This window comes from Ictalurus furcatus, chromosome 6, assembly GCF_023375685.1.
Source record: "Ictalurus furcatus strain D&B chromosome 6, Billie_1.0, whole genome shotgun sequence".
In the NCBI taxonomy this organism is placed as follows: Eukaryota; Metazoa; Chordata; class Actinopteri; order Siluriformes; family Ictaluridae; genus Ictalurus; species Ictalurus furcatus.
This window is the reverse complement of record NC_071260.1, coordinates 20,154,567-20,176,554: the sequence shown is the minus strand read 5'-3', so window position 1 is coordinate 20,176,554 and position 21,988 is coordinate 20,154,567. Positions and strand designations below refer to the sequence as shown.

At 35.8% G+C, this 21,988-nt stretch overlaps 1 protein-coding gene across 1 annotated transcript; it reads right to left on the bottom strand.

The window, feature by feature from the left end:
* Positions 1 to 3,102: 3,102 nt before the first annotated feature.
* Positions 3,103 to 17,623, bottom strand: gad1a (glutamate decarboxylase 1a). Its single transcript, XM_053627014.1, has 17 exons — positions 17,022 to 17,623; positions 16,167 to 16,344; positions 14,643 to 14,702; positions 12,414 to 12,557; positions 11,975 to 12,217; positions 11,692 to 11,782; positions 10,194 to 10,306; positions 9,896 to 10,011; positions 8,737 to 8,816; positions 8,568 to 8,622; positions 6,859 to 6,975; positions 6,077 to 6,141; positions 5,361 to 5,439; positions 4,857 to 5,006; positions 4,513 to 4,620; positions 4,240 to 4,329; positions 3,103 to 4,051 (listed from the first exon to the last, which is right to left on the bottom strand). Exons 2-17 carry the CDS (start codon positions 16,258 to 16,260, stop codon positions 3,878 to 3,880), a joined length of 1,779 nt encoding a protein of 592 aa, XP_053482989.1. The 5' UTR covers positions 16,261 to 16,344; positions 17,022 to 17,623; the 3' UTR covers positions 3,103 to 3,877.
* Positions 17,624 to 21,988: the final 4,365 nt, after the last annotated feature.

The window sequence follows — 21,988 nt, the reverse complement described above, 5'->3', positions numbered from 1 at the left end:
TTCAGTTCTCACTGTGCTCTCTCCATTTTCATTATGTTGCAATTACCTCCAAAGGCCCAAGACACCTGGCTCCCAATTGACTCTGTAACCGCATCAATTTCATTAAGCTTCAATAATGTTATCTCCACTAAATATTAGTATATAATATCTATAAGTAGCCACTTGCTTAGTAAACAAACCGCTTTTGGCTACATTAAAAAGCAAGTGTTCATTTCTTATGCAAACAGCAGTCTGCATACATGCAATTATAACCATTAATAACCATAAATGTTAACTGTTCAGAAAGAAGGAAACCATACTGTGGTATTTGTGAAAATTATACAACTTTATAATTTATAACATGTCAATAAATAAATATATAGACCAAATTATAGACACTATCAATTTGCACACAATAGTGTGATGCTCCGATGCTGTATTTGCACTCCAAGTGGGCTTGGAAACTGTCTGTACCATCTCTCTCTCATGCTCTCTCTCACTCATTCACACACAAAATATCTTATTTGCTAACATTAAGTAGTAAGTAGTTGTTTTTAGACATTTGAAAAGAAGCTGATACCAAACGTTCAGACAGAACCAGTTTTATCCCATGCTATAGGTAGATCGTTTATGCTCATGAATCCAACCTTACAATACATAGCTGGCTAAAATCAGTACTGGTGAAGTGGAGATTATGGCAATAACTGTAAATCATACACCTGAACATAAAGTGTCCTGGCTATTAACAGCCCAACTTAAACTGGATTCTGAATCCCAGCTGATCGCTGAACTCTCTAAAACCTAATTTATACTGGGGGATTTTTAAAATATATATTAGACTAAGAAGAACTTGTCATACAAAAAGTTAACACCAAAAATGGCAGCTAGATTTTTATAATAGGCTACTATATTCATGATATATGGAAAGTGTAGACTAATTAACCAGGTGCATGTTTATTAATCATTTCAAATGTAGGTCTATTTCGTATTGTATTATATATTACATACAATATAGTATTAAAAGATTTAGTGAAGGCTGAAAGTGAAGACATTTCCTGCATGTTATAAATAAAATGGACCTGTTAAGCCAGAGACTGACCTGAAATTACCTTTCGATATGCTCATATGGCAAGTTTAAAAGAGAACACGGTCTGATGACTTTTATGATCAATGTCTTTAAAAGAGTGAATAATGAACAGTGCTTGGTCCCACTGTGGAGGCTAAGAAAGCTCTGTGCCGCAATGATCGCCTTGTAAAATTCCTTCTCTGGGCTATTAATTTGAGATATGGGAAATGGCAGTAGAGCTAGAGAAGAGTGAAGCTGGATTTATGAAAAAAAAGATGGTATTTTAGAATTATAAGCAGGTTATAGTCATTGTTGCAAGGCAAAATACAAAGCTGACATAGTTGTGAAGCAATCTACCTCGGTTTGATGTTTTAGGTTAACTAATGGCCCATTTTGCATTTTGGGTGAGTGATTCAAGCCTCATGAATTCATGGCTTGCTTCACAGGTGCTCCATGTTAAATGTGTTCTATAGAAAATCTATATAGATGGCTAATGATTGATGAAGATGTAGGCAAAGCTCTTTGTCTCTTTGTTCAAATGTACGATTTCCATGTTTATAACAGGACTGTAACCTGATCAGACCTCTGTAGTACTCCAGGAGAAAATGAAAATGACAAACTATTACACCAAAACATAAACTCAATGTCTTAGTATTGACATTTACTTCATAATGCTATAGAAATATGTGTAAAATATGTTTTTCTGATGTACTGATTTTGGGATTAAAGTAATGTCCACAAAGTTTTTGAATCTAGCCAAAATGTATATTTCATATTACCATTAGCAGCTCATTTCTGGGAATATATAAACGATGATTAACATTATCTTGGTACAGTTTATGCACAGATCAAACATTCAGTAATTGCAGTAAAAGAAGGAGCAATTAGTTTAATTTAAGATAAATACTGAGAATTGTTCTTTCATTAAACCGCAAACAATAGATTATGTCTGCTTGCATTCAAATCTATCAGAAAAGCTTACTATCTTGGTACAGTTTATGCACAGATCAAACATCTTCAGTAAATACAGTAAAAGAAGGAGCAATTAGTTGATTTCAAGTGTTTAATTTGCAGTATTTAAACATCATTTCTGCACAAGTTCACTTAGTGTGACTGTAGCTTAAGGTGCCTATCTTTAACCAGCATTTTATCTGCAAAAACTCTGACTGTAAATGCATGATCTCCCTTAATGCTCACATTAAATGCCCAGGACCAAAGAATGTAAGGACCTTTTCCCCCTTCTAATTGCTAGAACCCTTCAGGCCTAGTTTTCTGGACACAGATTAACCCCAGTCCCAGAATAAAAAAATAAAATTAAAAAAACATAAATAAATCACCACTAATGCTTAAAACGTTCTTAATCTATGACTGGACACATAGGCCTGTGCTTAATCAGATGTCAGTATAAATCTTCTGCAAACAATAATAAATTACATAACACTATTGTAAGGGGTAAAATTCTGTTGTGCTTCTCTTACTAAGTAGCAGCTATTTTAGCTAGAGCTCACAGCTTTTTACTGATTCTCATTTCACTTGACTATAACTAGACAATATATTTAGAACATTCATTATGTACTTATAACAATAAGTATAGTTACAATCACAGCTACATCACACTGATTGCACTAACGTTACACTGTATGTGCTCGTGTTATCTTTATGTGACACGCTGATCGATTAACTTAGGCCGTTGTGTAGTACAGACAAAAGTGATTGATAAATTAATCTCACTTCCTTCTATGTCTTTGGTCAACAAAATACATTTTAAATCTCAAACATTTTTAAAACACTCATAAGAACCTCTCAAATACAAATAAAGGTACACAACAAGTGGACAAGACATCTTTCACGTAGTCTCTTCATACAAATAAAATCTTTAGAAAATAATTCTATTTAAACGTTAATCACTATTTAAACAGCATAATGTAAAACTATGTAATATAATACATAGTTACATGTAATACATTAGTCACAAAGGCCATATAACTATAATATACACAATCTACATATAATACTTTAGATCCAAGTAAACCTATTTATTTATAGTGCCTATTACGATACTAGTGGGTGCATTATTTCCCATTAATTAATTCTACAGAATAGTTCAAATATGCAGTGAAATTCAGTTACGTTGACAACATTAAGGACCAACAATTATTTTACTTTGATTAATTGAATTCTTAAAATATAATATATATTGGTGCAAAGAAATCTGAAATTAATGTGCGATATTTCATTATATTGCATCATCAAATATAGTTCACATAATTGATGGATACAATGAGGATAGAATGAAGAGGTCATATGACTAACATCTTGAATAAGGACATGCCACTGAAAGATTTTTGAGATTTTCAGATGCTGTTATCTTCCCTTTTAATTGCTATACTCCCAGATCACAAGCTCTGATATGACTTCACCTTCACTGACAGCGCCGTGATGGAACATAGAAAACTTTTATTTAGTGTTAACTTTATGTTCGACTCAAAACCTCAGCACTGCCAGCATTATGGTTCATCAATGCCATCATTTGTACTGTTTTAACAGAATAGTTTGATGAAATTGTGACCTTCATTAAGGTTCAATCTGTTCTTCACACAGATAGAATCTTTTAATAGTATGATCACAAAATGCTGTTATCAAGACCATGTGTCACATGACTCCAAGGTGGATTAATAAAGGTAATTTGAGTGATGGCAAGACTGTAACACCATACCACAACTCTGTTTTGCTATCAAAGCTCTAATGCTTTGTGAAATTGTTTGGGATTGTTCACAGGGATGTATATTATTGTTCAATGAACATTGGCCAGTTAAAATATCATTGCACTTTTTATAAATCCAGGCCCAGTCTTTCAATCTCATCGACCAGGAAGTCGATATCTGACCTGGTGGCAGCAGGGTTGGAAATGACCATCCTGAAGAAGTTGACCTTGTCACCTTGAGGCTGGTAGCCAACCATTGTTGAGCCACACTCCATCATCATTGCCTTGATTTTAGGAGCCACCTGGTTTTAGGGTAGAAACCACTGTTTTCAATCACATGACATTGCACAGGCTCTTACTGACATGTGGCTGTGTGGTTTTTGTTTGACATCATGTTCTCTTTTATGCCATAAGCTTGAAAGAAGATGAAAATATTAGAACCCAGGAAGCTACATCTGGACAATTTTGAAATGGTCAAAGCAGATGTTACCTTATGGAGCCTCTGCCTCCTCTCCTCTTTATCTGGCATGCCACGCAGGCTCGGTGGAATATACCAGAAGCACACATTAGTATGCTGAGGCTGAGGGAAGGAGAAAGCAACCCAAACAATAACCAGTCTCATTACACAGTACTAAATGTTCTGTATTTGCTGTGCTTAACCTGTCACAGTTATTACAGTTTTCTGTTGTATTCCCCTCTGGAACAGATTTATATGAATGGTATTAAATAAAGGTTGTAATTTTTAGAAATATTCTTCACACACCTGTCCCTGGAACACCATCTCAAAGCCTTCTCTATTTTTGATTTTTGTATAGAGATACTCTGAGAGCTCCAGACACCGGTCTATATGCTTTTCGAATCCAATGGTACCCTGTTGCAAGAAACGGCATATACATCTTCTAATATGTACACATATATTTCTCTTCATACTGGTTTTATGAATTTTTTTTATCGCAATACTAACATTCAATTTACTAAAAGTAATATGATGTAAATAAACTTTCCCTTGACTAATAAAAAATAAATTTTAACAAGCATTAATTTATTGCTGCACTTCATTTCTTTGCCTTTCATTTCTTTCATCTATTCATGTAATTGTGTGCAGACCTTTGCCTTCCACATGAGCCAGAACTTGAAGATGTCCACGTGCCGGCCGCACTGTATGGCCTTGTCTCCAGTATCATAGGAGACATCATACTGTTTATCAGGTTGGAAAAGATAGCCAGCACACATAGAGTTGCAGCCCTGCAGAAGTCCCTGAAACATACACACACACACACAGTGAGACCACCAGACATCTAGACATTCACATAATGAAATGTCAATGCACAGAGAGCTAGTGAGAGAGAGAGAAAGGGGTTGTGGGGGGGTGAGGAGAGTGGTTAATGATACACTTCAGTGAGCACAGCCCCTCACTGATTCTTCTACCCTTTTGTCCTGTTTATCTCTTTTTTCACTTCCCCACTCAGTCTCTTCTTTTATTGTTTTTCAAGTACTATCTCTCTGTCTGTTTTAATCTCTCTGTCCCTGCATCACCCATCCCCCCCCATCCCCCCCCATCCCCCCAGCCCCTACCTCCCAATCCCATTTTCTACATACTCTCAGCCTCACCTTCTCTCTGACCAGAATGGCAGAGCACTGTAGTGGAACGCCCATCATCTTGTGAGGATTCCATGTAACAGAATTTGCCCTACAAAAGTAACAGCAGACTGAGAACAGGCTCAGATATATAGACCGGTGACGTATTAAAGGAAAAGGTGGCTCTGTTGTGTTGTGTGGGCATTTTGCTGCATGGTTTGGGTCTACTTGTCTATTCGACGGATGAGTAACTGAAAAGCAATACAAAGTTATTCTGACTGATCACCTTTATCTTATGATGAATCATTTCTATCTGGATGGGATTGGTCTCTTCCAGAATGATAGTGGCTCCATCCACAGGGCATGAGGGCTCAAGGAATGGTTTAATGATTATTTAAAAAATATATTATTAATCAGAAATCATATACCATGGTCTTCAAAGTCACCAGATCCCAACTCAATTGAGCATCTATGGTAGATTTTGGGCCGTCATTTTAGGCAGTGCTCACAACCACCATCATCAAACATAATTGAGAGAATATCTTTTGGGAGAATGGTGTTCATCCCTCCAGAGAATCAGAGAACCTATATCCAGGCACATTGAAGTTGTTCTGGTAGCTCGTGGTAGCCCAACACCTTATAAAGACACTTCATGTTGGTTTTTCCTTTAATTTGTCACCTGTCAGACTGTGCAAGAATGTGTGTGTATGTAATAATGTGCACGACAAAATGTAAAATGTACAGAGAACCTCTCAATGCCATTAAATTTGTGCCTGTGCTTTCTGGACATCAACAGTCCACCTCCCCATGCTCCCTGTGGACACACACATGGAAGAGGTCTGATCTGCTGATCATTGTCTTCAGCAAACTCAAAACATGAAATGACACAGTCTTACTTTATATTAAGCGTCTCGAATAACTATATAGGCAACTATAATGTAACTACTGAAGATGTGTGTGCTGTTACAGATGGATTATAGAAATACATCTTTTGTATATACTGTGTGTATTTCCTTTTTTTCTCTCTCATGTAAGCATATATTGACAGTTATAACAGGTTGAGATATAACAGATTGAGAACAATTACATTATTAGTTTTCCAATAACATTTGATTTCTAATTGTGACAGCCTACATAGACAGGAAATGTCTACTGATTTTAAAGTGTAAAGTTATGTACAACCTATGCTTTTAAAACAGTCTACATCGCCTGTGTATGTTTTTACTGTAAAATTCCAGTTTAATATTAGTCCACATGATTCTGTTATGAATCAGCATGTTATAGCATAAATACGCTACAGGAGTATATAAACGTTACATTTTAAAGTGTTAAAATACATTTGTGTAAATTCACAAGCCAAAACTAGTGTTGATGTATATGTGCATTTACATATGATGTATTGCTGGATTTTATCAATAATATTGCAAACATCTTCACATTATAACTACAAGTAATTGCACAGGTACTAGAGTCACTTAATATAAAATGGGACCAATGGCACTCACACTTACGACCACTGTTGTGCACTTACATCCACATGGAGCCACATGTTATATTTCTCACAGATATCTGCAATCTCGCTGATGGGGTCGAAAGCACCGTAAACTGTAGTACCGGCTGTGGCACTCACAAAAAATGGAACGTAGCCCTGAAAAAGCAAAGAGATAGATGAGCCATCACTCTCAATGGACTACTCTCACTGACTAAAGGAGATAAAGGCAACAGAGCCGAGAACATTACTTAAACTAATGTCACTCAGATTTAGCATGTCCTATAGAGACCAGTTGATATCATCCTTTTTTTTAAATGATATTTTATGGTGTATCCCTTTTCATCAGATATTAACATTTAAGATAAATACTGAGAATTGTTCTTTCATTAAACCACAAACAATAGATTATGTCTGTTTGCATTCAAATCTATCAGAAAGGCTTACTATCTTGGTACAGTTTATGCAAAGATCAAACATCTTCAGTAAATACAGTAAAAGAAGGAGCAATTAGTTGATTTCAAGTGTTTAATTTGCAGTATAAACATAATTTCTGCACAAGTTCACTTAGTGTGACTGTAGCTTAAGGTGCCTATCTTTAACCAGCATTTTATCTGCAAAAACTCTGACTGTAAATGCATGATCTCTCTTAATGCTCACATTAAATGCCCAGGAACAAGGATTGTATGCATGACCTTTGCCTTCTTCTAATTGCTAGAACCCTTCAGGACTAGTTTTCTGGACACAGACTAAGCCCAGTCCCAGAATAATAATAAAAAACATCAATAATCACCACTAATGCTTAAAACTGGCTTAATCTATGACTGGACACATAGACCTGTGTTTACTAAGATGTCAGTGAAAATTTTTATCCAAATACTAATAAAAAACTTGCTTCTCTTACTAAGTAGCAGCTATTTTAGCTAGAGCTCACAGCTTTTTAGATTCTCATTTCACTTGACTATAACTAGACAATATATTTAGAACATTCATTATGTACTTATAACAATAAGTATAGTTACAATCACAGCTACATCACACTGATTGCACTAACGTTACACTGTATGTGCTCGTGTTATCTTTATGTGACACGCTGATCGATTAACCTAGGTTCTTGGGTAGTACAGACAAAAGTGATTGATAAATTAATCTCACTTCCTTCTACATCTTTGGTCAACAAATACATTTTAAATCTCTAAAACATTTTTAAAACACTCATAAGAGCCTCTCAAATACAAATAAAGGTACACTACAAATGGACAACAAGACATCTTTGATGTAGTCTCTTCATGCAAATAAAATAATTCTATTTAAACGTTAATCACTATTTAAACAGCATAATGTAAAACTATGTAATATAATACATAGTTCCATGTAATACATTAGTCACAAAGGCCATATAACTATAATATACACAATCTACATATAATACTTTAGATCCAAGTAAACTCATTGAATTATTAAAATATAATTTCCTGTTTTTTAAAAAAATGATATTTTATGGTGTATCCTTTTTCATCAGATATTATCATTTAAGATGAATACTGAGAATTGTCCTTTCATTAAACCACAAACAATAGATTATGTCTGCTTGCATTCAAATCTATCAGAAAGGCTTATTAATTTAGTTATATATTGACTTACATAATGATTAACAAAGCATGCAATTTCTTATCTTAGGCCATGCATAATTAAGCACCACTATATTTACAAACAGCTCACTTAGCTGACTTTTTTGTGCAAAGACTCACCTTGCATTTGGCATCAACAACCTTGGCCTCCAAATCAGCAGGAATGACTCTACCTCTGATAAAGGAGACAGACATGTAACACAGACAACCTCACACACACACATGCACACACAAACATACACACCAGGAGCTTACAGAAGTACAAAGCTCAGACTGAGAATTTTCTTACCTCTCATCTGTATTCAGCAGAATCAGGTTCTCTGTCCCAAAGCCGAGAACTGCACTGGCTTTTTTTATGGAGTAATGACTCTGTAAATGGGATATGAAAACAAGTAAGTGACATTCTTAAGAATTCTCCAACATATTCTCTATCCAGCTAATCTCTATCTGTAGCTTATGTGTGCTTGGCATGAACAATAATTCCAACACGTTTCCAACACATCAAGAGAGAAAAGAACGATAAATCTGTTTACTGAACACACATAATGGAGTCTAAGGGGTGTTGCTGAATTTCACTAAATAAACATTACAATTTGCACCTATATGACACAAATAAAAAACTACAACCCACGCATGTCTAAACAAAGTAGGTTCAGTGGAGTAATTCTGGTTACTGTACACTTTTCTTGTGGTTTTCTGCACAATCAGAACAAATGTAACCACTAATTTACTCTGAAAAAGTACTCCAGTGACTTACAAAATCAATAATACAGATTTGGAGCTTAATTTATATTTACCTTTGACTTAACAACTTAACAACTGCCATTAGACTTCATAATGAATAAAACAGCTTTTCCATTCTTTTCACAGTTCAGGGAAATATGCTGAAATTGCTGTTCTTGGTAATCACACACACACACACACACACACACACACACACAGAGATTATGTAAAAAAAATTTTTTTAAAAATACCCCCCCCAAAACAAACAAACAACAAAAAACAACAACAAAAAACAGTATAAATAGTATAAATAGCAAAGATCCAGGTATAAGGTAAATGTATGATTGATGATCATAGTAGTAGGATCAATAAATAAGAGAAGATAAACATAAAACTTTATTGATATTGAAGAGAAATTTTAGCCAACTTACTGAAAACAATACAAATAATGAATCAATTTGGTAAAAATATCAATATAAGCCTATAATATGTAATAAAGTAGAAATATTCTTACAACTGTATATAAATGTGAAAAATACAAACTCATCAGTAAAGCAGCATTTAGGTTTTACAGAATTCCCTGCCTGCAGAAAGGGAGAGGAAATGAATTGCCTCTTGGAGAAAAGATCTCCTGTTTATATAATACTATATAAAAACCATTCATTCATCGTATCTACCATCAGAAATATCTCAAGATTCATTTTTCAATAAGACACAACACATACATGTTCAGAAGTGAACAACACGAGCCTCGGGGCTGCAGTCATGCCTTTAGTCTTCACTTCAGGGAAGTGCTTATAGCGAGCTATCATCACACTGTACATGTTAGAGATCGCTCCTCCTGTCAAAGAAAAGGTCAACAAACTTAGCACAACTGACATCCTAAGGATAACATTCCAGTAATTGCTGAGCTTTCATTTTCATTTTATCGGCATAACAAACAAATTAGATATTGCTCATATGCATAATGTGCGATGGCAGTGTTTATTGTTTAAATGATTCAGATGTAAGGAGGAAACCAACCTGGGGAGAATATTCCATCTCCTTCTCCATTTGGCCAGCCAACAATCTCCCTCATTTTTTTCAGAGTCAGCTGTTCCATCAACACAAACACTGGAGCAATTTCATATGTGAACCTGTGGATAAAGTGTAGATCAGTGGATGACGTTCTGCAGTAGTGCTGATAATAAAATGGGTGTTCAAATCACGTGACTACTGAAGAACCAATATTAGTACCAAAAAAGCTTTATATTTGGATTGTATCCCATCTCAAATTCAATACTCTAGTAATAAATGCATTATCTTCTCATTGGTTTATTAATTTGTTGTTGTTGTTGTTGCTAAATTTGCTAAGGACACTGATGGTAAATTGAGATAATACTGTAACTGTACCTTGTTAAAAGTAATAAATCATTATTTAATCATATAAACATACTATATCATATAGTATAACTGAAGTATTTGATCATATAACTATAATATGATCCTAGCAGAGCATATTTTACACAATAACGATGGTCAATAACTATCAGAAGTAATTACAACTAATGACAGAACAATCACTAATGAAACATGTAGTAAAAGGTCACAAGAGGCAATGAAAGCATTCTGGTCTCAAGCAGACCATTAGGACAATTTAATTACCATTTTGCATGACCAGTGGATACACCTAAGCTACACATGCCTCAATGCAAGAACTGGTCTAGGATTCTAATGACTGACAAGTCATTATTGATCTTGTGAAGTATTTTGTACATTCTTTAATCATCTGAAGGTAACATCGGTTAGTCATTGTACTACTGGAGATAAATAGTGAAATAAATCAACAATGCATGTTTTATTGACCTCTAAATGGTTAGGGCATATGCCATAAAAAGACATAATAGAATCTCTGACCTCTAAAGGTCATTCTGAACTGGTGTGTTCACCCTGTGCTATTTTATTCCTACGTTCTCTGAAAGTGAACACTAGCATGAATTACTTTGAAACATTGTATAGGGCACCAGCATCCATTTTGCTGGACAGTTTAGCTTGTTTACACTGAAAAGATATATTGAATGGAAAGAAATGTAAATCTTATTTAAATCTGTATTTGAAGGCAGCTGTGACTTATCTTTATAATCTTATGGTGTCTAAAATTGTAGATTACTCATACAATCATAATAATGATTATCTGATTGCAGTGTATGTTTGTAAATCATATAATATGTGAGATCATCAAGATGTAAATTAAGCAACAAGGCATTTACATACTGGACACTCCTATCTACAGGCTGTGTATCAAGTCTGTGTATTGCACCATTTCATTATTTTAAAATTGAAGTGCTTTATGGGCTATTAATACAATGACATGTTTGTGCCCATTTGTACTTGAATTAAAATGTGAAGCAGAGCAAAGGATGTAGCTACTTTCTGTCAAAGTGACTAATATGCATCTGTTTCTGTCAGATAATATTTCAATTACACCTCTTCAGTGTAACTAATACACCAGCAGAGATTAGGCAGAAAATGGAAAACTCACATATTAGTGTTTGCAGTTGAGGTGAGCCATTCCCCAGCCAAGCCAATGATGTCCAGCCCAGTAGACAGCTGGTTAAAAAACCTGGGATGACCTGACAGGGGAAAAAACAACATAACCCACAACAAAGTAAATGGAATTCATTACTCCGGCTTCAAAATGGTGGAATGGCAAATAATCCAGCACAATTTTCTGTAAGGTAATATTTTGTAAGTGTTCTAACTTTATGTCACAATTTGAATGAATGAGCATATATTTTTTAATCTGTTCAAATGTCATGTCTCACCTGTCCTGACACCATATTTGAGTGTGTCTCTGCAGTCTACAAGAATCTGCTCCAGGCTCTCGGGCTGGTCTGCGAGCTCCAAGTTAAAGCCCTCTATACCCTCCAGGAGCTGGTGTGGATGGTGGAAGTCCAGCACTTTTGTGGATCTGTCAAATGTCTTCCGTACATAGTTTGTGAGAATTTCCACCACTTCCAGTAGGAACTGGATTGTAGGCTCTTCACCATTCTTGGCAGGCAGTAAATCTTTAAGGTTATAACAGTAATAATACTATTCTGTTATCAGTGTGCATTACTATTAAAAAGGGGGATGGGTAATCAAAAGAAACACTTAAAGCATAAATACACAAAGAAATAAAGCGCCAGAATATAACTGTCTATACATTTCCTCTGGTTTATTAACTTTTAAAAATGCAGGACAAAAGCAGGTGAACTCTCTCACCCCTTGCATACAGGTTGGAGAAGTCTGTGTCATCACGCCGGAAGCGTGAGTCCTGTAAACCGAGCTTCTGTGGTGATGACTGTTCATTCAGAGAAGCCACAATCCGACTCTTTTCATCAAGATTGTTGTTCTTTTGCAAAAATCCTAAATGGTTACAAAGAGAGGAGGATCGTAATGTGCGACTCGCATGGCCGAACACTTCCTTATATATTCTTTACAGCTGTATGGAGCATGGAGGATTTCCCTTTCAGTCCCACTAGGGATTTATGATAATCAGGGGGATGTTCGCCCCCATGATATCAGTCAAGCAAAAACAAATGGGCTCCGTTTAGAGTGCCTCTAAATCCCCCCGGAGCCGATCAGAGACACACCGAGTCCATCACACACTCCACCGACTACTGAGCTCGCAGCTAATGATGCATGCTGGATTCCGCCTCAGTGACCCGTATTATCTCAAAATAGCTTTCCCCAAACCCACAATCACAATTTCTGCAGGAAGAGATTATTATTATTATTATTATTATTATTATTATTATTATTATTATTATTATTATTATTATTGCTGTCGTTGTTATTATTATTATTTTTGTTATATTATTATTATTATTATTATTATTATTATTATTATTATTAAATAATTAAGAGTAGACTTGATTTTTTTTTAACAATTCGGAATAAATGTAAAAAAATTAAATAAATAATAATAATTTAAAAAATCCAAAGTCCAAAAAGCTCGTATTGACAATATGCTTCGTTTTTCCAGGAAATAAGAAAAACCAAACGAAAACTAAACTGTATCATTTCATGTCGCTGTGTACACATTTTCTACCTTTAGTATGTATCTTAAAGGTGCACATGTAATTATGTTAATTATATATAGATTTTTAAAGGTAGCCCACAATATATCCACATTTCCATGTAAAATATATTAAAGGTACAAAAGATACACGTACCAGCCCTGCTACAAGGAAAGGTTAGAGGTATTCAGTATTCAGTAGCTACTTCTTCTTCTGAGACTGTAGGCCTATATCATGCGTTATTAGCAAATAGTAGAATTAGAATTTTTTTTTAAAACGTGGTTTAATTTTTTTTCCAACATTTTGCATCTTCAGCAAATAAGCTCTCCAAAATACACACAAAAATAATAAAGCGTTTTTTGAACCTCTATACAATTGAACACATCATGCGTTACAAGTGTAAAATTCAAAATTAAATATGCTATCAAAGGTTTTTTAAACCATGATTTATTTTAAATAGCGTTCCCTCACAGGCCATATTTCCCGACAGAGAAATCTTATCTGATGGTGAGCTAATCTCACAATAACACCGCAGCCTTCTACAAAGCAGCACCGCACTATCGCAGGAAAACACACACCGGACACACAGCACAGCACCCAGAGGACTGTTTAAAAGATTACTACTGAGCAGAAAACCTCCGGGGAACACGGAAATTATCCCAGTTTATGATCAACTATGTATTTGTTTATTTTTTAAATAGGGCTATATAGAATCTTCCTGATTCAGTTGCAACCATCATCTAAACCTATATCACAGCATCTGACTATGCAAGCCATCACTCTGTCTGTTAAACATGAAAAGTACATTTGAAGTTATTCACAAGTGCATTTATCCTGCATGCAGAATAAATATTAGTCTGGTAATCACTGTGTTGTATTTATGCTTTGTATTTAAGCACATTTTATCTCGCAATCGAGATAAAGAAATTGTTTTTCCTATTATTTTTTCTCCAGGTAAGTTACAGCTCCAGCTCTGCTTTAACTCAACGTTAATTAGCTGATCAAACCCTATTAGATCCCATGTGTAACACTTCCAGTTGGGGGCGCTAAAGGATCAGTCCAGCCCATGGCCCCGTCACCTAACTAAATATGTGGCACATGTGAATGACAGTTTCTTCTTCACAACTAGGAACAAGTCGGTTTCTTTTATGTGCATTTTTTCCAGTATTAAGCTGTCGGAATCTCATTTTAATAAATCGTCCAGACATATCCAAAATTCATGATGCAACTAGGCTACTGCTCTCTCTATCTATCTGCATGGACATTTTACAGTAGCACCAATGACAACTAACAAAGCTGCAATATGCTGTCTCAGGGCAAACCATGCTACCCCTTATACCTATTCTACCCCTTCAAGCTAATTTTCCACTCCCCAGTGCATTCACATTTTACCTGTTGTTTGCGCAAAGAATTGCAAATAGCGTGAACTCACCACATATCTTCATCCCGAGCTTTCTCGTACATCCGTGTGCAACCCCAGTCCAATCATAGCCTATAAATTAGGAGCAAATGAACAAAAGCATTAGAACTAAATATCTTCCTTTTAAGTGTAGTCCAGCTGAGTCGCCGTATTTCCCTAAAACACTTTCAATTAAGGGAAACCGTGTGAAACCCCACAGTGAGAGGGACTGGAGTAAAGCGCAGGAGGAAATGCTCATTTTACCAAACCATTATCTCAGTTATCCAGGCGGCAGAGCCGCAGGTTTCTCTGCAAAATTGTTCTTCCTTCTGAGAACACAGAAAAATTCTATTTCTTTCACTCCATCTTATTAGTTTACACACACGTGTGCATGCGTGGTAGGCACAAAGCTTGCAAAGAGAATCATCAGCAGTCTGTGGTTTAAAACAACAACCATTACATTTATAATAATAATAATAATAATAATAATAATAATAATAATAATAATACACGTGGTAACAAGTAATCTATTTTGGAAGACAAAAAAATAAGCCTGGAATTATGTTAAAAAAAACAACAACAACAACAACAAAGCCCTCGATGTATTTACAGAGAAATGTAAGAGGATATTGTTAAATTTGTAACAGGTAGGCTATAAAAAAGACGTTTAAAAATTGTCTAAAAAATAACCAAACATCCAGAGCAGCTTTGAACCACAGCTAAACGTGCATGATAGAATAGTGCTAATGTAGGTCATTTTTAAGGACTACATTGCTCTTCTAGAAATTGGAAATGCTCCATCCCCCCACAAGCACAGCCACAAAGCTACAGAGAGCAGTCAGCCATTACGACCAATTTAGTGTCTCTACAATTAGAGCTGCTCTTCACTTAATTAGGCTACACGCTGCTGAAGCCAGCAACGTTTTTCCCCATTTCAGACAGATGAAGAAGGCTGAGATGTAAGCTAATAAGTGTAAAAACATAATAATAATAATAATAATAATAATAACAATAACAACATTATTATTATTATTATTACTATTATTATTATTGTTATTATTATTACTATTATTATTATTATTATAACAATACATATTGTTATTATTACTACTATTATTATACTACTACTTCTACTACTACTACTACTACTAATAATAATAATAACAATTATTATTATTATTATTTTAAAATACTTATTAGCTTACTTCTCAGCCTTCTTCATCTGTCTGAAATGGGGAAAAACGGGGCTGGCATGCTGTTCTACTGATAAACGAAAAATCCATGAAAAGTCTAAAGCATGACATTTGTAAATGGATAAAGATAAAGACTGGTGGTTCAGGGGATGTCTGTCTTCTTTAATCGCCCCCAGTGTGCGCTTTTAATTCTGACAGTGAGTGTGTGTGATTTGCTGCACCTGAGGCGGTGACCAATCGGTGCCGTTTCACCCTCATCATCACCCCTCCCCTGCATCCCCCCTCCCCAGGACAAGATTAATGACGGCGGCCACAAAGCAAATAGCCGGAGTGCAAAAGCGTTTTATGTGGACGATGCACCTACTTGACGCAGGTGGCCGTAAATTTGTCGTGTTGGGGTTGGGCTCGCCGCCGCAAGAGGAGGAGGAGGAGGAGGAAGGAGCCGTCGGCGCCGCCATCGCTCTACAGAGACGGGGGCTGAAGACCAAAGACCAAAGCGCGCTGTCACTGCTCTTATTTCACCTCGGCTGAAGTCACATTCGCTGGGAGGAGGGCAGAGAGAAAGTTTAGCTTCAGGTGTGGGCTCCACATGTGTAGGGTATTTTAAGCTGAAGGCAGTGGGCAGCAGATTAAGCTCGCCAGACTGCAGTAGAATTTAGAAAGCATTTAATACAATATATCCAGGCTACATGACACGAAGAACAAAACGTTTTGGAGAACTTAGAAACAAGACTCTATAGAAAGATCAGTCTTATACCAGTTATCCAGCCCATACTGTAATGAGCATATATGTGATAACAGGCAAAAGTTTATTTCACAGAATGCAAAACACATAAAGGCCAACTGGGAACTGATTATTGGCGCAGAAAAATGTGCCATAATATCAATGTATAAATATTGCCCATGATTACAAGCGCACAAGTGAATACTGATTAAGAGAAATGTATACAGCATACAGTCTGCGAAGACATCAGAAAAGAGTCGAGTAAACATAATTGCTGGAGTATTATTTTCAGAACTAATGGAAACCAGATATTTACAGAATAACGCAGTGCTAATTATTGCAGGCTACACATTTTCAGTAGATCCCAATACTGATTGACCAAATTAACATCAGGATCACTCAGATTGCACAATATATATTGCACTAGATAAGGCACCTGTTAGAGCATTGTTTTCAAGTTGGCCGTTCACAAAACATTAAATGCATCAAAGTTACCTTGTAAAGCAAATCCAACGATTGGGAAACAGCAAAATATCCAAAATCAAAAGAAAGCCAGGTCAGGTCAGGTGTGCGTTCACTCCGAGCAAAGCTTGGTGCAAATAACGGCCGCCTAAATCCCATCCGAGTGACCTTTGGAGAGGACACGCGGCTCCACCGTTTTATTCGTTAATCGCGGGCGTGAGTCTCACTGTTACCTCCTGTTGTAACGCATCTCAGGCAAAGCAGTCCACATCACAAATAAAAAAAAATAAAAAGATCTCAAAGGACGTATCCGAGCTACTTTTAGGACTTGCCCGCAGGACTTGATACCACGAATGAAGGCACAAGTCACGTAAGATTTTGGAAGTCGCGCTCACGCACTTTAAGCACAGGGAGGGAGGGGAGGGGTTTGGCAAAATCCTGACCTTGATTAAAAAAAAAACCCTAGGACAAACACACCCATAGGGGAAGCGAAAAGATTATAAATAGCATCTGTCCTAATCACACAATATTACTACATCAGTCATTTTATCGGTGGAGTAGATTATTCATAATAGTTAGGCAACATGCATACGGCAATTCTGTAGCATGCATGCCAGTGTTTAACCTGAAATACACATAAGGAAACAGTTTTCTTTAGGGTAGTAAAACATGGGGTGTGTGTGTGTATATATATATATATATATATATATATATATATATATATATATATATATATATATAAATATATGAGACTAAAATGTAAGAAAACACAAAGAGAAAGCTTTGGAAGAAAATCCACACGGTGGCGGTAAACAGCTGGTTTAATAAACTTAAAAAAGAAAACACTTGTCGATTAAAAACCGAATAGGCAAAAACAGAATAGTTGATATTTTGGGAAATTCATGTCTGGACCCAGATTTTATACGTGAAGGCAGAAATGTAAATACGGGCTCAGGTCTGGTCTGTACTTTAGTGGTTACAGGTTTATTCTGATTGCCATAAAGCGGCGCTGCGGCTCCGCGTTTCAGTACCTGGACAGCTCCCTCTGAGCCACAACGTCAAATCGCTCTACATTGGATATTTAGTGCACTAAGTAGGGTGCATTTCTTCTGACCCAATATTGTGCCGTTATGTAGTTATACAGTACAGATTCGTTTGGAATTCAGCCTTTCCAAAGCACAAAGCCAACTCTTCAGGTTTACAGTGTAATGTTCAGTGACCGACCTGTTTTTCTTTCCGTAAGAAACCAGGTTTTCACACCAGATTTGTATTTACTTAAAATGTTCTTTTCTTTCTTTCTTAAAGTATATTACCCTACTCTTACCGCTTTCGTGAACTAAACACTTCATGATAGTCATCGCTATTTAGTGCAGCTAGATACAAAGCTAGATACTACCTCAGGCGCGAGACAAACAGACAGACAGACAGAGAGAGAGAGAGACAGACAGACAGAGAGAAAGACAGACAGACAGACAGACAGATATATATATATATATATGTATATATATATATATATATATATATATATATATATAGAGAGAGAGAGAGAGAGAGAGAGAGAGAGAGAGAGAGAGAGAGAGCATCGACAATGTGATTTTAAATGCCCATATCCAAAAATCACCACAAGATGGCGTTGGAATATAAGAGCTTACTGGTACTGTTAGTTTCTTCATCCTCCAAATTAGGTAACCTGAAGAATAATGTCAGATTTAATTAGGGCCTTTACACCTATATTAAGTGAATCCTACATTATCCACAGTGCTTTATAGATAATTCTCCTAGTCCAGTGATCACAAATAATTCAGCAAATATGTTGGCTTTTAAATAAATACTTTCTTTTGTTACTGATGACTACATGATTGCATAGTTCTTCAGTCTATACATCAGCAGACTGAACTACTCCCCACTGATGTTCTACAACTTGGGATGACATTCAATCTAATTTTATCTTTATTCTTGTCTTCAGTGAGTGGACTGCTGCTCAGTGAAGTTTAAATCAGTCGACTTGAACCTTGAATGTTCCATTTTTGACCCTGAACACCTTCTTATCTTCAGTTTCAGGTTATTGTCTGGGTGCAAAGTGAAAACTGCCCACTAAAGTTTAAGGTATTTCTTTAGCTCTGAGCAACCAACATGCCTCTGTACAGTTTAAACAATGCTTTCATCAACAAAAAAAAAACAAAACATCAATAAAAACAAGTGAGCCGGCTCAGCTAGTTTTGTGACTTTGGATTCTGAGTTCAGAGCTTTACGTCTTAACAGTTTACCAAACAGTTTCTTTCTTTGTAGAAAGACTTTTTACAATTCAGTGACCAGATTGGACCCAGTAATTTTGATGGCAAGCCTGTTAGGGTTAAAACACCCAAGTTATTTGGTTATCACAAAGTTAAGCTAATGTTAGCAAAAGCCACTTAATGCAAACGCCATGTTGTCCTCTAGCAAGCATCATTGCATATATTCTTAGTGAAAAAAAGTCAAATCTAGAACCCTGAAGGGTGCCATGCAGTGGAGTGTCTATCCATTAGAAAGGTCCAAACTTGATCAGATCACTGATCTCTTTTTGTGTACAACAACCTTGAGTCTAAGAAAAGCACTATATAAATGGAACATTATTCTTATTATTCCTATAATGAATGTTTTTATTCATTCAATTAAAAAAATAGCCTATTGGTAAATGTTGCCTTATCATCCATCCAGCCATCAATTTTCCATACTGCTTATCCTACACAGGGTTGTGGGGGAGCCTGGAGCCTATCCCTGGGAACATGGGGCACAAGGCAGGGGACAGACACTCAGGCTAAAATCAGGCATAATCATTTACGCAATGTAACGGACTTTATTTGGATTGTTGTGCTTCACTGATGATGGCTAACTGTGTTACTCCAAATAACTGGGAGCATAGCTGTGCATCACACTATCAGCATATGGGAATGGAATTAGGTGTCCTCTACTAAGTACACACTAACAATACAATTATGTAATTTAAGCAGTTAATACATGATTCACATGGTCATAGCCAAGCAGTTAGTGGATTTCAATAAACTGCATAAAAGACACTTGGATTTCAGCCCAGCAACCAGCATAAAGCACCCATATGCTATTATTTGTACATCTGTCAACTCCGCTGACACTAGATCAGTGCTAACAGCTTAATGTGCTATTTGCAACTATAAAAATTTATAAGTATTTGCTAGCAAAAACACCTCATATGGGGAAAAATGGATTTTAATTGTACAACAGGTAAACCCATTTATTTATTAATCGATATTGGTGGTTTATTGCCAGGTTGCAACTGCAGAAGTGCATACATCATGTATGTAGAAAAGAAATGATTATTCACTGCCTCAGAAAAAACTCGAGTTTTCCCCATTACGAGGTTACTTAAGTGTGTATAGTAAATGCAGATTAATTTGCAAACATTAGCACTGATACTTCTGCAGTCCTCATGTTGAGAGAAATAACTTTTAGGGCACTTTGTTGTCCTGACTTGTCCTGACCAAATGATCTGATTCCAGACATTGTGCCATTTGGGCCATGATCACATTTATCTTTGACACTGAAGACTATAATGTATTCATTAAGTGTTGTACTGGGCAGCATTATCATTCAGTAAATGTTACCCAACTGGTTTTGTTTCAAATGCCAGTTTTATCAAAATTCCATTTAATATTAGTGATTTATTTTCCTCTTCTGACACCACCACCAGTGGAGACTTTAGGACCCAATTATTTTCCTATAATTGTCCCAGAGATACATGATGGACAGAAGCATAACATTCTCTTTCATTGTTATGTTGATGGGACCCAGTGGCTAAATTATTGTCAATGACATTGCAATTAGAAAGGACAAGAATTTTTTTTTATGGCTAAATTAAAGCAAATTGGAAGTAAGTAAAAGTTGAAGAGTATAAATTTGTAATATGAGTTTATTCATAGATTATTATTATTTTTTTTTGTAAAATCTCAGCTGCCTAGCACCATACATGAAATCTCACACTTTGTCATTGATGTTTTATCTTTGAGTAATATTATTTTTTTTTAAAAATCTTAATTCATGTCTTTATTTTGACAAGCAAATGAATGTTGTTCAAAACCCACTTAGGCACACATAAATTCTTGTTTGGATGACTGAAATTTGTTGTATGTTGGGGTCTTTTTTGTGACTATAATCAGTCAAAAGCACTGCTGCATAGTTATCAACTTTTACCAAGAGGGACCATCAGTTTTAGCCTCCATACATTGTTGCCTGCCACTAATTCTCTTTGACTCCCATTGACATAAGAATTCATTAAATGTTTAAAACTTTTAAATGGGCTTGCCCTTGTTATATTGCTGATTTGTTTGTCTGTACACTTCCCCCAGAACTCTTGAGTCTTCTAGCCAGTTCCTCTTGACTGCATCTCTGTCCTGTTTACAGGTTAAAAATGACTGTGCTTTTGAAGTTGCTACAAGATTGGCTTTGCTACAGTCTGTTAGTTGACATTAGTTGCACCTATTGTACATGTTTTCAGATCCATAATTTTAGATAAATCTTTCTTGAATATCTTTTGTGAAGAAGTTTAGTGCATGGACTATATACATACTGTACATATATTGCATATAGTATATTTGTAAATGTACTGCATGTGTCCTGTTTTAGAGCTGTATTTGTATTATGCATCATGGCAATTACTGGTAGTTTCCCGCCCTAGCAAAGAAATAAATAATTTGTACAGATTGCTATCTTTTGACACACAATTAGAGCTATACCTGAGTAGAAATATACTGTATACTTAACACTCGGATACATCATTATATTGTCTTTTATTTTTGCAAAGATCATTAATTGTTTATGAACCTATTTTGATCCTCTGCATTAGAGATGTAGACACTGTAAAATGAAGAGCATATATAGTGCTCTCAACTGACCGATTGTATTTATGTTGTAATTTCATTTTACACAGCGGGAGCTCAGATAAAGAATATGTATCATCAGAACAGATTGAGAATGGAAATACTTAG